Genomic DNA, 13,511 nt, shown 5'->3' on the forward strand with positions numbered 1-13,511 from the left:
GGGGAAAGGCTTACATGAAAAATCCCTCAGAAGTTTGTTTCCTTCTGCATTGGCACTGTTTGCTTTTAAAGAAGGAAATGTGCAGTGTATCTTCCATTGTAAATAACTTTTGGCTGTCTGGTAACAAGCAACTCCAGTAGAACAGGATAACAAAAAATTGGAAAAGAAAGAATAAAGAAATAATACATTATGGATATCTAGCTAAGCCTTTACTTGAGAGCAGCCCAAAGCATCCATGAATTTGCTGTTCTAAACATGCATTTCAGTCCTATGCAAAGTACTGCTAAAGCTGTGTGTCCTTTCTACTAACATGTTCCTCTTTCTGATTAGTTTGTAAAACATCAAATTATTAGACTGACTCCAGGAAAGCCTCTGTATTACCCTCTAGCAGATGCACTCTAACAAACCCTTATTGAGGAGTCCTGCAATAAATACATACTTAAAACTCCTGGGGTTTTTTACAGGTAATTGCACAAGCCTCCAAGTTTTGAGAACCTGTTATACAGGTAAAGAAAAGTGAATTTAGGAAAAACTATCTGGAAGCCATTTTTCTCAGTAACTTTTCAACAGGGCACTCACTCGGGTCCATTTCTGCAGTAATCATACCAGCTCTCAGCAGAGACCACAGTACTGGTTATGAACCTTAGCAAAACTGTGAACAAAAGTAACATCAAGCAAAAAACTTCATTGAAAAAGAGACAGTAATGGCCTCAAGATCATCACTTGAGAAAAATGGCGACAAAACCAGCTGGAAGGTATTTGTGCACCACAGTGCATTCAGCCATGCTATAGCCGGGCCTGATCCCTGAAGCTCTGTGTGAAATCCCAGCTAGGTGAAAACTGTAGCATAATCTTATCTTGGCAAAATCACTCCTGCAGGACAATATCAGCTCAACAGTCTGGCTAATGAGGACCAGAGGACACTTTCTAGAATACCTGAGTGAGAATGGAGAAACAGGAACCATGAGGAAGGTTTGTCTTCAAAGTCAGTTGCATTTATTAACTATGAAAAAATTAAGGAACCTTGAGGGATTCCAAACTACTCTTAACTGTATTTGGCAAACATCAGCTACAGCTAAAGGTTCATGACAGTGGTTAAGCAAGACAATGGTTACTATACATGGAACTTAAACCACCTTTATAAAACACTGATTTTATACGGTAAAAATCAGTAAATCACAACAACAACAACAACAAATTATTTCCCCACCACCATTACTAGTTCTTCCATCCCACTTAACTTGTGCAATACTGAAAGTCACAGAGCACTCTGATGCTGTCTCAGAAAAGTTGAAGGCCACTTTTTATTTTATGGAAGTCATTCTGGGTCCATAACAATCCTCCTGTCCCATGAATTTTCAATTCTGCAGAGCTATGAGGAAGAGAAATAAAGCACATAAGCACTGAGCTGCTTTAGAAGCTCACATCACCGAAGTTCATTTTGATAGCACGTTATTTCCACAACATAATTTTTCTTTTTTAGCTTTTAGCTGCTGGAATGTCCTTAGTTTTTCATCAGTCTGTTCAAGAGAGGCAACAGTCTCGAAACACCAAAGGTACCAAGGCACAAACCAAAAGTAAGATTACCAGTTACTGACAGTTCTGAGGGACACATGACTGCAGAAATAACCAGAGAACAATTTTCATTTGAACCTTCATCTGTCCTTTGCAGCTCATCAGGTGAAATGCTAACACAGCAAGCAATTAACATAAGAACAGTCATCACAAGTTATGTTACAGTGCCTATCCTGCACACAAATACTACCCATTCCTATGGCTTTAGAATGAAGTTGTGGGAACCAGTGCATTTACAGAGACTTTCAAGTATGCAATCCCTAAAGGAACAGCATGTCAGCACCTGCACCCTCAGAAAATGCTCCTAGTGGTCATTATTTGCCAAATTTGCTCCTGCTGTCAGGTAAACTGAGCACTGGGAGCTAACAAAAAGCACATACACTTATCACAAAAACAAAACATCTGCCTAAGGATGACAGGTTCAAAGCTTCAGAGGTTGCCTCAGTAACACTAAACATGAACTTAGACAACACACGTGCACAGCACACACCAGAAAAACCACCAATAAACACAATGTTTTGGAGCCAGGGAGGAAGGAACTGTAAGCTTTTTCAAAGTATCCAAGCATCTCAGGAAATTGTCTCATGTTAAAACCAAAGAGCTCTGAAGACAGAAAAAATTCCTGCAAAAAGACTGAGATGTTTGGGGTGTTTTATTTACACAGCTATTCACCAAAAAACTCTAAGCCTTTTCCAGATGCTCAGTACTAGAATAACTGGCTATAGGAGAGGCTGCTTTTCAGAGCTCCTCAGAAACTATTTCTCCTTTAAGATCAAACACCTCTTAGTCCCTGTTCAGATGAAACACTGCCAGAAGCCTTGCAGACAAAGCCAACACCACAGTTCTCACTGTAATGACCTGATGGTCTTCCTCCTGCTGTTGGACACTATCCTGAATTCAGCCTGCTAATGGGTTAATTTTTTCTGTGTTTTGATGCATACTCCTCACCTTCACAGACTTGCTGTCACTCCTAGAGGGACTCTGGGGACACTGACATGCCCCTGAATCACAACCCAGGAATGCTCCAGGCTGGGACAGAGAGGCTGGAAAGCAGCCCTGTGGAAAAGGCCCTGGGCATGCTGGTGACAGTGGCTGACCATGAGCCAGCGTGTGCCCAGGTGGGCAGAAGGCCAATGGCACCTGACCTGCATCAGGAATAGTGTGGCCAGCAGGAGCAGGGCAGTGACTGGCCCCCGTACTCAGCAGTGGTGAGGCCGTACCTCAAATCCTGGGCTCAGTTTTGGCCTATTTTTTCCAATAGCATATCTATCTGCAAAGATAGCTAAATAAAGTTTTGGCTGGATTCTGCTCTTTTTGAACTATTTTGCTGCTCTGAGATTCAAGCTGTTCTGTTTTGGCAATAGCATGCTCGTCTTTGGGAAGATCTGATGGTAAACCAGAGAAAACTGTGCAAAGGGTTCCCCAAGAGGCCAAACTGTGTTAAGTGGCAAGGAAAGAACAAAAAATTACTTATTCAGGAGGGGAAAACATTGTGGATAGCTAGGCTGTTACTTTCAGCATAGGGGAAGCATATTCTCCAATATTTTGAACCTCCAGATACAACAACAAAAGCAGAAAAGAAGTCAAACGGGAATCGGGATGGGCTGTTAATTGTCTTTCAAGACTGAGTTTATCTTTAAAAATGAAGGGAGATTGTAGCTGAAACCTCTTTTTCCTGGTATACAATCAAGTTTTGCTACAGATTAATAGGAATTATTTAGTAAGAAGCACAGACCTCAAACAAGGCAGGCAGAATTCAGGCAGATGTTAAACAACACAGACCAAATGCATCGTAAGATCACCAGGTGTCCATTCTCGTCTGTGGACCCAGTGAATTAGGGCTGCAGCAAGAGATTCTGCTTCTGTCACATGACTTGGTCAAAGCCCTTTTTCCCAAATTAATGTCAAACGCCATGCTCCAGGAAATCCCTTCTGCAGTTCATTACCTTCCTTTGCTTTGGAGCCAGACAGAAAGACAAAGGCCACGGCTTTTAAAAAGGGCATGTCCCACTGCCTATGCTGCAGGTGCTTTTTCTAAGCACCTTAGGGATATTTTCAAAGAAAAACATCAACTTTTCACAATCTCTCATACCATACTTCAGTACTCCTTCAGGAGTCTGGCAGAACAGCTCTCTGCAGACAGAGAAGTTAGAGGGCAGTATCAAAGAGGAAGTAAATAGCAAACACCCCTTCTGGAACAGGCCATACAAACACCTTTAATGGGGAAGCAAAAAACTCATGTAGCTACAAGACAGAGGACAAAGTTTCTACATAGAAAAATACATCAATAGTCCAGAAAATCTGCTCCCTTCTGCCTCGGGCAAGTCACAGAATCACAGAATCAGCCAGGTTGGAAAAGACCTCCGAGATCATCAGGTCCAACCCTTGATCCAACCCCGCCGTGGTTCCCAGACTGTGGCACTGATGCCACATTCAGTCTCACCTTCAACACCTCCAGAGATGGTGGCTCCACCCCCTCCCTGGGCAGCCCATTCCAATGGCTGATTACCCTCTCTGAAAAAAATTCCTTCCTAATATCCAGCCTAAACTTCCCCTGGCACAACTGAAGACCCAGCCCTCTTGTCCTACTGCTGGTTCCTGGGAGAAGAGCCTGACCCCCCACCTGGCTACACCCTCCTTTCAGGGAGCTGTAGAGAGTGAGGAGGTCTCCCCTGAGCCTCCTCTTCTCCAGTCAGTCCACTTTTCTGATGCCACATGTCCTTTGGCAAATTGAGAAGCTGCTATGCAAGGGAAATAAGAATAATGAACAAGCTGCTGTTATAACACTCCTGATGAAACCTGGATTGTTTCCAGGCACAGCTACAGGAATAAATCAGGTTCTGCTCCTTTCTATTTGTGGTAACAACAGGTTTTCCTCATGTTTCTTTCTGAGCTTTTTTCCTTGGTATCTCGCCAGGCTGTTATCTGAGTGTAACAAACCGTCTGCTCCTTTCCCCACGCAAAGAGAAGCAGAGACATGTTGCCTTTGGCCTGATATGTGCTTTTTCATTTTCGACATGGGTATTTTCTAGTACTATGAGCTGCATGACATACTACACTGTTCAAAAAACAGCCAACTGGAAGCAGCACATGAGGAGAAAAAGAAAACCCCCTCCTCGGTTAAATGTAGAGGAAGCTTTTGCAATTACTCCTGTCTGCATCTCAGGCCACATGGAAAGTGGTTGCTGGGGCAGAGGGGAAAGCAAAGCCTGCTGGCTTTGTTCAGAGTCTGCAACATAAAGCACTGAAATCTATGTTCTGGCTCACAGCTCTTTAACCTGCAATCAATATACTATCAGTCCTCACCATGACTAAATCATATTTCAAAATGCAGTCCAGGCATCTTCCTCCAAAGGAACATAGTGCCACTGATAAGGACACTATCTGATGAGCCAACACAAGAGACTGAGTTTGCTTTTGACAGAAAGAGTCTCTCAGAGTCAGAAGAAAGTCAAAGTCTTTGACTTTCTTTCATTTGTTGCTTGTGACACACTTGCCAAAATGGTTTACTGGCAGTCCTAGAAAGAACTCTCAGTCCCAGAGGTGAAAGGAGGGCATTATACTTGCTAACCTATGAGAACTCTGCAGTTTAATGAAAAGAAAAGACAATTAAATACTTTTTTTCTCTTGTGTTTCTTTACTGAGATCAGATCTGCAGCTCTAAATTAGTAGCTACAGCTCTGAAAAGGTCACTGGGCACTGCCAACATACTGTGGCTGAGGAGCCCCAGTTAACAGAAACTTAAGTGTTCAAGCCTGCTGAGGCTGTGCTAGTAACTGCTAAATAGCAGTATTTCATAAACCTTGCAGTGGTTTCTTTTAAAAAAAAGGGCAAGAGGAGCGAAGATAGCAATACTATAAGATGGCTTCCTCAAAGGATACCATGGAAATCACATTTTTGACTACTAATTGTGCCGCTGCATTTAAGTCTCAGATAGTTTGAAAGACACAAGGAGTGCAAAACAAAAGAAAGGAATAAGGACAGAAGCCATTATAAATAGTAGCTCTCAGACTTAATGACAGGAAAAGATGAAGGAGACAAATGCAAAGAGGTAATTTTTGAGTATGTTCTTTCATCTTCAAAAAGTGAGATTAGGGCTTCATGAAGTAACTTCCCATGACACTGGTGAGTTGTCACAGCAATACAGGCAGCAATAACTTCTGTCTGATTTTATCCATTATGCAAACACACTGTCAGACTAATGCAGTACAAATAAGCGGGGAGAGTTTCCTGTTGTGGTGGGTGAGGGTAAGAAGAGAGTTTGTTTCATGCTGGGTTAACCATAGGATGAATAACTGGAACTGCAGTGACAGAGAGCTTACTCAGGAAGTGTACTTCGGTTTCCATTTCAAGCATACAGAAAAGAGACAAGTTTGCATTCACTGATGTGAAACTCTCAGCATACTCACCACCCCAGTGATGTACAGCCAATTCTTGCCTCAGGTATTATAAAAGTAATTGCAGTCAACCATTTTCTGTGGGTAACTATCACCTCATCTTCATGCTTTCCCACTAATGCACCTCAAAGTGCTTCTGCAAACCACTGTGCATTTCAGAATGACTCCTCCTTCCTACACAAGATCAGCTAGTCTAGGAAAACTGACACTGGGGAAGGCTAAGTGACTTCCAAGGCTTTTAGTCTTGAATGCTTTAACTGTGAGGTCAGTCATTCCCATAAAAATTATTCATCCTAGTGTATCACCAGGCAGATTCTGCACCAGCTCTCAGTAGCTTTATTTAAAAATTCTGCCCTTCCAGACTAGTTACTCTAAGGGATCAGCAGACTGTGTCTTACTAAAAGCTTCAGACAATGGTGAAAGTTGTCAGCACAGTCTGAAGAACAGACTGTTATGCACAGCACAGACTGTTATGCTCTTACACCAGCATTGCAAAGGTCCTTCCAAACACACACATTGCTTGAAAGAAAGAAGCACAGTAAGTGGGTACTAGAGAAAGTACGAGATATTAGATAGGTCAAACTATTTAGTTAAATAGAAGTAAAAAGGAAATCCCAGCCTTAATTTTTCACATGGTATAGTACAAGGCACAGAGATAAATGCATTTCATGGTTCAGGACACCATTACTCACTTCGTATGGAGAGTCTTCCACTCATCTCTCACTGGCTGATCAAGCAGGGACATCATAGAATAATTATCCAACATGAGACCATCAGGGTCATCTGTCTGACCTGGGAGTTTCCCAAGAGGAAAGTCTTTCCATTGTACTTCATCTAGGTAAAAACAGTACAAAAACAAGGAGTCTGACCTTCCCAGAGAGATTTTCAGAAACAAGATTCCCCCACCAAGTCCACAAATACTGCCCCATGCAACTCAGCCATTCAGCAAAAATGAACAATCTCAGGTGTGCAGCAAAAATAAGTTTGAACTACAGTTGTAACTGATTTTATTTCTAACCTTACTATCTCTTCCAAAGAAAGTCACTGTAGAATGTAACAGCAGGGACATATCTCGAGTCATGGAACGTTATCATGCAGTCTACACAGTGCAACTCATCTAAGCCACTGGGAAACAATGTCCATTAAAAGAAACCCCACAGTATTCTGGAGCAACCCTTCACATTACCTTCCTCTTCTAATAACACTTTTGTTTGAAACATACACATTGACTTACCTATGATAATTTTAAGAAATTGCTCTGCATAATTCTGTAAATGGAGAAAGCCATTTGTACACATATGAAGAAGCCATTTGTACACATGCAAAGCAGTATCTTTGCATCCAGTAGCTCATTTCTCCAGTGAGACTAAGCATCAGCTCCTTAGCAACTCCCTGAGATGAACAGCAGCACAGCTACAGTGCCAATAGTGACTAAAGAAGAAGTGAAGCCACAACAGTAGAAGAGTATAGGGCAGCATAAGGCTGTGGAAGCCTAAATAACCAGTTAAGCAACTCTGGACAAACAGGTGGGCTGGGATAAGATGGCAAAGAAAAAGAATATGACAGAGTCTTGAAAATATAGCACCTATGGCTGTTTCTTCTCCATGACTTCACATTTGCTAAATTTGACTTCCAGTGGGGGCTAGAAATTGCACAATGGAAAACCACTGATCACATCTCATAACATCAGTAAGCCTGTTCCTTTATACTGTGGGGCCAAAATTTCAAAGACAGTTCCTAAAAGGGAAATCCCTTTTTAAATTTCATCCTTATTTCACATCTAAGAAATTATAGATATGAATTATCATATGTCATTGTTTTGAAAATAAGATTTTTAAGCCTATGTGCTGTCTTGATACCAGAACACTTATTTTTGGAACATTTACTCGCAGCTCAGCGAAGACCAGCAGAGAGACGCTTTGAGAAGGGACTCCACTCCAGAAAGCCAGCAATAATTTCACAGACTATTTGAGACAACTGTTAACCACATACAACTTGGTCATTTCCTTCTTTTTGACTGAAATTGGTTAATTTTGTACACTCAGTATCTGCTCAAAATCCCAAGCATTGCCCTAGAAGAACCAGCAGATTAACTGTTTTTTATTTTATGCCATTCTTGGGCATTTAATAGAACAAAACCCTCTTGAGATGGGATAGTGCTTTCTAAGTGTTATAATTTTATAGTTGAAAGAGGGTCAGAGACAGTATGTGGTGACATCCAATGCAGCTATAAGGCAAACTACCATTACAGATATTAAACAGGCTAAACCCTTTCTTTGGGGAACAACCCAGTAAACAGCTGATATGCCACATGATGTCGAGGGTTGCTACATACCTACTGGCTATAGTATCAAATTGTTTAAGGATGGTAACTACACAGATGTTATTTGTGGAATATTAAGTTTATATAAAAAAACCTGAAGTTTATATAAACAAATTAAGTTTATATAAAAAGAACTTCATAAACAGAATTTTCACCAAAAAGTCAGGTAGTTCAGGACACAATGTGTGTTCCTTCAGTAAAAGCTGTGCTTGATCTGAACCAAAGTCACAGAAGCAGAGGACAATTTTGCTTTTGTTCTCAAAAAACACAGCTCTAACAAGCTGTTCATATAACTAAGATCTCTGGGGTTTTTTTGACTTGAGAAAATTTCCCAGTGAATTGGGTACAAGAGTTCACTATCTTCTAATGCCTGCTTTTCTTCCTTTAAATATAATTTTGATTCTGACTCTACTCCACCAGCTTCCTCCTTCTGCATTCAAGTCCCTCCATAAATCACTCATTCAAAATTCTTAAGCTACAGAAGCCTCCAACCCCAATGAGAAAGTACAGCTACTGCAGCAAAGATAACAAAGCACTGGATATACTGTTTATTCCTTCTAAAAACTTGCCTTGCTTCTTTCTTTTGTTTGCCACCATGTCATAACAGCCATTTTCCTGAAGCATGGACCTTAGGTTCACAGCCAAACTGTGCTTTCAAATACCTACAAGTCTCACAAACACAAGACCACGAAACATCCATATTTTCTTTGCCATTCACAGCTGGCACATATTCTGCCCCATCAGCTGGATACACTGAAATTTTAAACAGTTTGTAAAAAGCCTAACAAAAGAAATCAATGAGACGGTAACAACATGCTCCTGGAAAACGCACTCATGGTGCTTTAAGAACTTGAGAGAAATGACTCCTGCATACAAATGGAAGACTTGAAAAACCCACATTTTTCAGTAATTTGGCATTTAGATGATTTTGAAGCACACTTCAATTACGGCCAGGCCCAAAAGGCTGCGATGTCTTTGCATTTCATTTAACATTTGTCAGTGGTGAAGACTGTCCAAGTCTTACAGTCACTCTTTACCTGCAGTGATCTGCCAGGCGGACCCTTGCAGTGCTGCTCTTCTCTCAGCAACAGCCGCCATGTTACCAGGATGAGCCAGTCCTTCCAAAGGATTTGTTTCAGTTACCATCTCTTCTTCCTCCTCCTCCGCTTCCTCTACACCATCATCTCTCTCCAGCACATCATCTTCTTTCTCTACAGTCTGCCCTTGATTTTTAACCTGATTTTCCTGCCTGACTCTCCACTGTAAGCTCTCTATAGTGTAAATTGGATGTTCACTGCTGTCTGAAGAGAGGCCTGGACTGGACAAAGGGGCACCTCCTTCTGTGTAAATGGAAGCAAGATAGAGAAGGTTCTTCCGAGAAGTACGTGACAAGCGAGGTCTCATGACTGTGAGGATCCTACAAAGGAAAAAGCGCAATAGAAAAGTCTTACAAGGCTTGATAAACCTTCATCTGGAGTCTTTTCTGCTTTTAAGTGTTTGTTTCCTCCAGGACAGCTGGCTCATATAGCTCCTCTAACAGGCAAATTCTGATTATTCCCCGATCCGTAATACTCTCTCTTTGTGATTAAAATTAAGGACTTTGGGATACTTCTAACTGAATTCCTGCTTTGCTGTTTTCATGTGTAAAAGTTACAAATTTACCACAGGAGGTATCACCTCTATAAGCAGTCACACCTCTACCAAGTCACTTTTCTTCTGACCAGGTTGCTTCTTCAGTACCTCCCCAGATAACCTCTGTTTTCATTTTGAAGGTGCAATCCTTTAAATTCTCTTCCTTCTCTTTGTGGAATCAGTGAGGAGATGAGTAGCAACAAGCACAGCTTTATATGCACATGTCACAATTCCTACTAGAGGCAAAGGAAGGGAAGGGAACACAGCTATAACTCAGTGCATCACTAGGGAACCAAAGCTGTTACAGAGCACTGTTTCCTGTCCCTTTTCTAGGGCACAAGATCGAACTTACAGCTGAAGAAGATGTGGGGTTGCCCAGCAGGGAGCTTCCAAGCAACTGTCAGTCAGTCTTATCCACTGCAAAGGAACTTTATGGAGGAACAGCTCCTTCACCGACACCTGTTTGTTACAGTGCTGTCTTTTCTTCCCTTCAAAGAAGATAACGAAAATGATGAGGTGCTCAAAACTCAAAAATATGCCCTTCATCCCTCTGCATTTTTACTGGAACACATCCTCAAATAAGCTGGCATTTCAATCCATGTCCATGACTCAATATACTGACCAAACACATCAAGGTTGTCATAAGGGACGTGACAATGCACTGACAAGCAGGTTGGCTCCACAAGACCTAACCACAACAAGGTGCAGACCTTTCCAAGCTGGCCCTGTGCATGTCACCCCAGACAGGAAAGCCATAAGATGTGTTTGAACAGTATTATCCCAAGTAAATGCAGCATACTGCATCTGGGACCCAGCACCATTCCAGGCAGCTCTGCAGTGAGCAGAGTTAACAGCTGAGTGAATGACCACCGTTCAGGGGTCTGGGACACAACAGTTGCATGCTCAGCGCTGAGTGAAAGCACGAAATACTAACCCATGACTACGTGAGACAAGGGCAAAATCTTTGTGCAGTCTGCGCCTGACCAGGAGAAGACAGAAGAGGCAGTAAAATTAACCAGCTGGAAATCTCAAGGATTATACTAGGCCACAGTATAGAAGTCGTGTTCACAGAATACCTCTGACACTGAATAATTAAGGCTCCTCACTGCCTGTCTCTGGAATGAAACATACAGTTTGCAAATTTTAACAGCTCTAAGGAGTCAGGAACTGAAAACAAAATACTTCTTATTACTTTTGCGTAAGTTTAGAAGGCACAGAGGTCCTGTAATAGGATCAATAAAGGACAGCAACACTATTTAGTATCTTGTAAAGGCAGGCTTCTGTCAAGGGAGAAAAGAACTGGGAACAGGGAACAGATTGCACGTAACATCTTTATTTGTTACCTGCTACTGTTATTTCCTACAAGTACTGATATCTGGAAAAAATAGCCTGATCTTTCAGAGATTGTCTTCTCCTATCTTGAGGAAGCTGCAGCAAAGTTATTAATAACAATTTCAATTTTTTACTAAGAAATACATGAAATGCATAAGCTGCAGGTTGAAAAGGCTAAGAAATGCACCAATAAAATCTCTATGTTCATAAGACAAAATGTACTAATTAGGTTACTACACTTTCTGTCTAAAGTTCCCACCACTCCCCGTTTTCACACCATTACAGAGGAGACTCTTATATTTCTTTAAACACAAAAATTCCAGACACACTCACCAGCATTTACTTTGGCAATGCCAGTCAGCAACTCAGAAATCCAGCTGATCAAGAACTGATGCCTGAGTTCTGAAGAGTCAGAACATTCCTTCAGCTCCATAAACATCTTCTCTATTAGGATCTGTGTAAAACTTCGTGAAAGAAGGCCTGTCAGCAAAGGTTGCCAAAAGCAGTAAAAGGTCTGAGGAATTTTGAACTGCCATACCTCTTTATTTGCTGCAATAAGAATTAAAAAAAAAAAGAGAAGCCACAAATTAGTGTTTTGTAATTTTTTGTGAAACGTGGGTGTGACACTTGCACCAAACTGAAGTTGTCTGTTCTAGGATCATTGGTTCCAGTGTATTTTTGGGATCCTCACTGAACCTGAAACTATCATTTTTCTTATGCTAGGGAAATGAAATAAGCAACAAATTGATAATTAGCACAAGGAAATTATTAGCACAGGAAAATCTACCTGCTTTGCTAATCCTTTTTCCGTTTCAGCTTATTTCACACATAATTAAGTCCTATTCTGTCTAAAAATATACTGCAAAGAGAAGATACATTGAGCAAAGCAACACAGAATAAAAAACCTCCTCAATTTTTACTACTGTAATATAGTCACCGAAATTTGAGGATCTTTCTTGGAAAGTTCTTTGGCTGTGAAGTACAGAATGTATTAATTTTCACTCCCTCTAGGTATCTAATTCTCTTGCAGAAAATCCATGCAACTCCATACATATGGGCAGCAGTTTGGAACTAAGATGCAACTGGTGAATGAGGCTGAAAAAACCCCATTCATTTTGATTTGCTTCAAATTTTCAATGTAGATGAAATTAGTGGGAGTTCGTGAAATCAGCAACTATTGCATAAAAGGGTAGAGATGCAGGCTTTGAAAGATATTTTGGCTGGGCATTCAGTGCTGAAGAGTTAGCCTTCCATACTAAGAGATTTATGCAAAAGCATTAGCTAAGCATGGACATAGAGGGGTCTGGAGAACAGGGCAAAAGATGTTTGAGGACCTAGATGTACAAAAAATATGCAGAGAATTACAGATTTCAACATAATGGGAAAAAAAGAACAGATTTGGTCAGAACACTAAATGTACACTTCTTACTTGCATGGTGCCCAAAATACTAACCTTCATACTTGATATTTAGCAACTTCAGACAATCCATCTTTGGGATGAGAAAGCCATCACTGAGAAGAGCTTCAGCCACTGATTCCCTAGAGTAATCAGAGAGACTTATTAATGACACTTACTCCTTTACAAATCAAAACATGGCTCGCACCACTTCTGAAACAAGTTCGAGAGCCAAATACCTGGACCAATTAATTAGGAGGGAACAGAAAATTTTGCAAGGCACTAAAACCATATGCCAGTTTTGGGTTAGATATATCCTATTTGACTTGGAGGAAATGTGCAGTTGTACAAACTGAAACAGAATTGGAACCTTGAAGGAAACATTTATACTTGAGTTACAAGTATCCTGGTATTTCAAAAGGAACACTTATACTGAAATACCTATGGGGTACGATCCAACTCTGCTGCCAGCCGGCCAGCCGAGATCAGAGAACCTCTGACTCACAGCGCTCGTTACCTCTCAGGGGAAAGCCAAGCCTGCTGACTTGCTGGCACAAGTCACACCATACAGTGTGCACAGCTGTTCAGCAGGTAAGGTCAAAACTGCTCTTCCCTGCAGCTCTTTTTGGGATGTCTCCTGCCCTTATAACTATCCTGCAAACTTCAGTTAGTCTGACAGCACTGAATGCTCCAGGCTCCAGGATCACTCCATCTCCTATTAGGCTGGCTTAATGAAAGTGAAGACTGAGGGTACCAACACAGGTAGGCTGCACTGACTGACTCTTGAAAATAATGGCCAGTCTTCGTGAGCGAAGATTTGGGAAAGGTCATTAACCCTTCGAGCCTGCGCAGTGGA

General features: G+C 41.3%; 1 protein-coding gene across 1 annotated transcript in view; it reads right to left on the reverse strand.

Moving 5' to 3' along the window:
• Positions 1–190: 190 nt before the first annotated feature.
• Positions 191–13,511, reverse strand: part of LAS1L (LAS1 like, ribosome biogenesis factor) — a 24,311-nt gene continuing 10,990 nt past the window's right edge. The window contains exons 8-13 of the mRNA XM_017838316.1: positions 12,713–12,798; positions 11,593–11,808; positions 10,280–10,415; positions 9,333–9,712; positions 6,665–6,806; positions 191–1,372 (exon numbers count right to left, since the gene is read on the reverse strand). Coding sequence (XP_017693805.1) covers positions 1,282–1,372; positions 6,665–6,806; positions 9,333–9,712; positions 10,280–10,415; positions 11,593–11,808; positions 12,713–12,798 — 1,051 coding nt within the window. The 3' untranslated portion in view covers positions 191–1,281. The remainder of the gene's footprint in view (positions 1,373–6,664; positions 6,807–9,332; positions 9,713–10,279; positions 10,416–11,592; positions 11,809–12,712; positions 12,799–13,511) is intronic.

The sequence above is a fragment of the Lepidothrix coronata genome, unplaced genomic scaffold (genome assembly GCF_001604755.1).
Source record: "Lepidothrix coronata isolate B3197 unplaced genomic scaffold, Lepidothrix_coronata-1.0 Scaffold331, whole genome shotgun sequence".
NCBI lineage: Eukaryota > Metazoa > Chordata > Aves > Passeriformes > Pipridae > Lepidothrix > Lepidothrix coronata.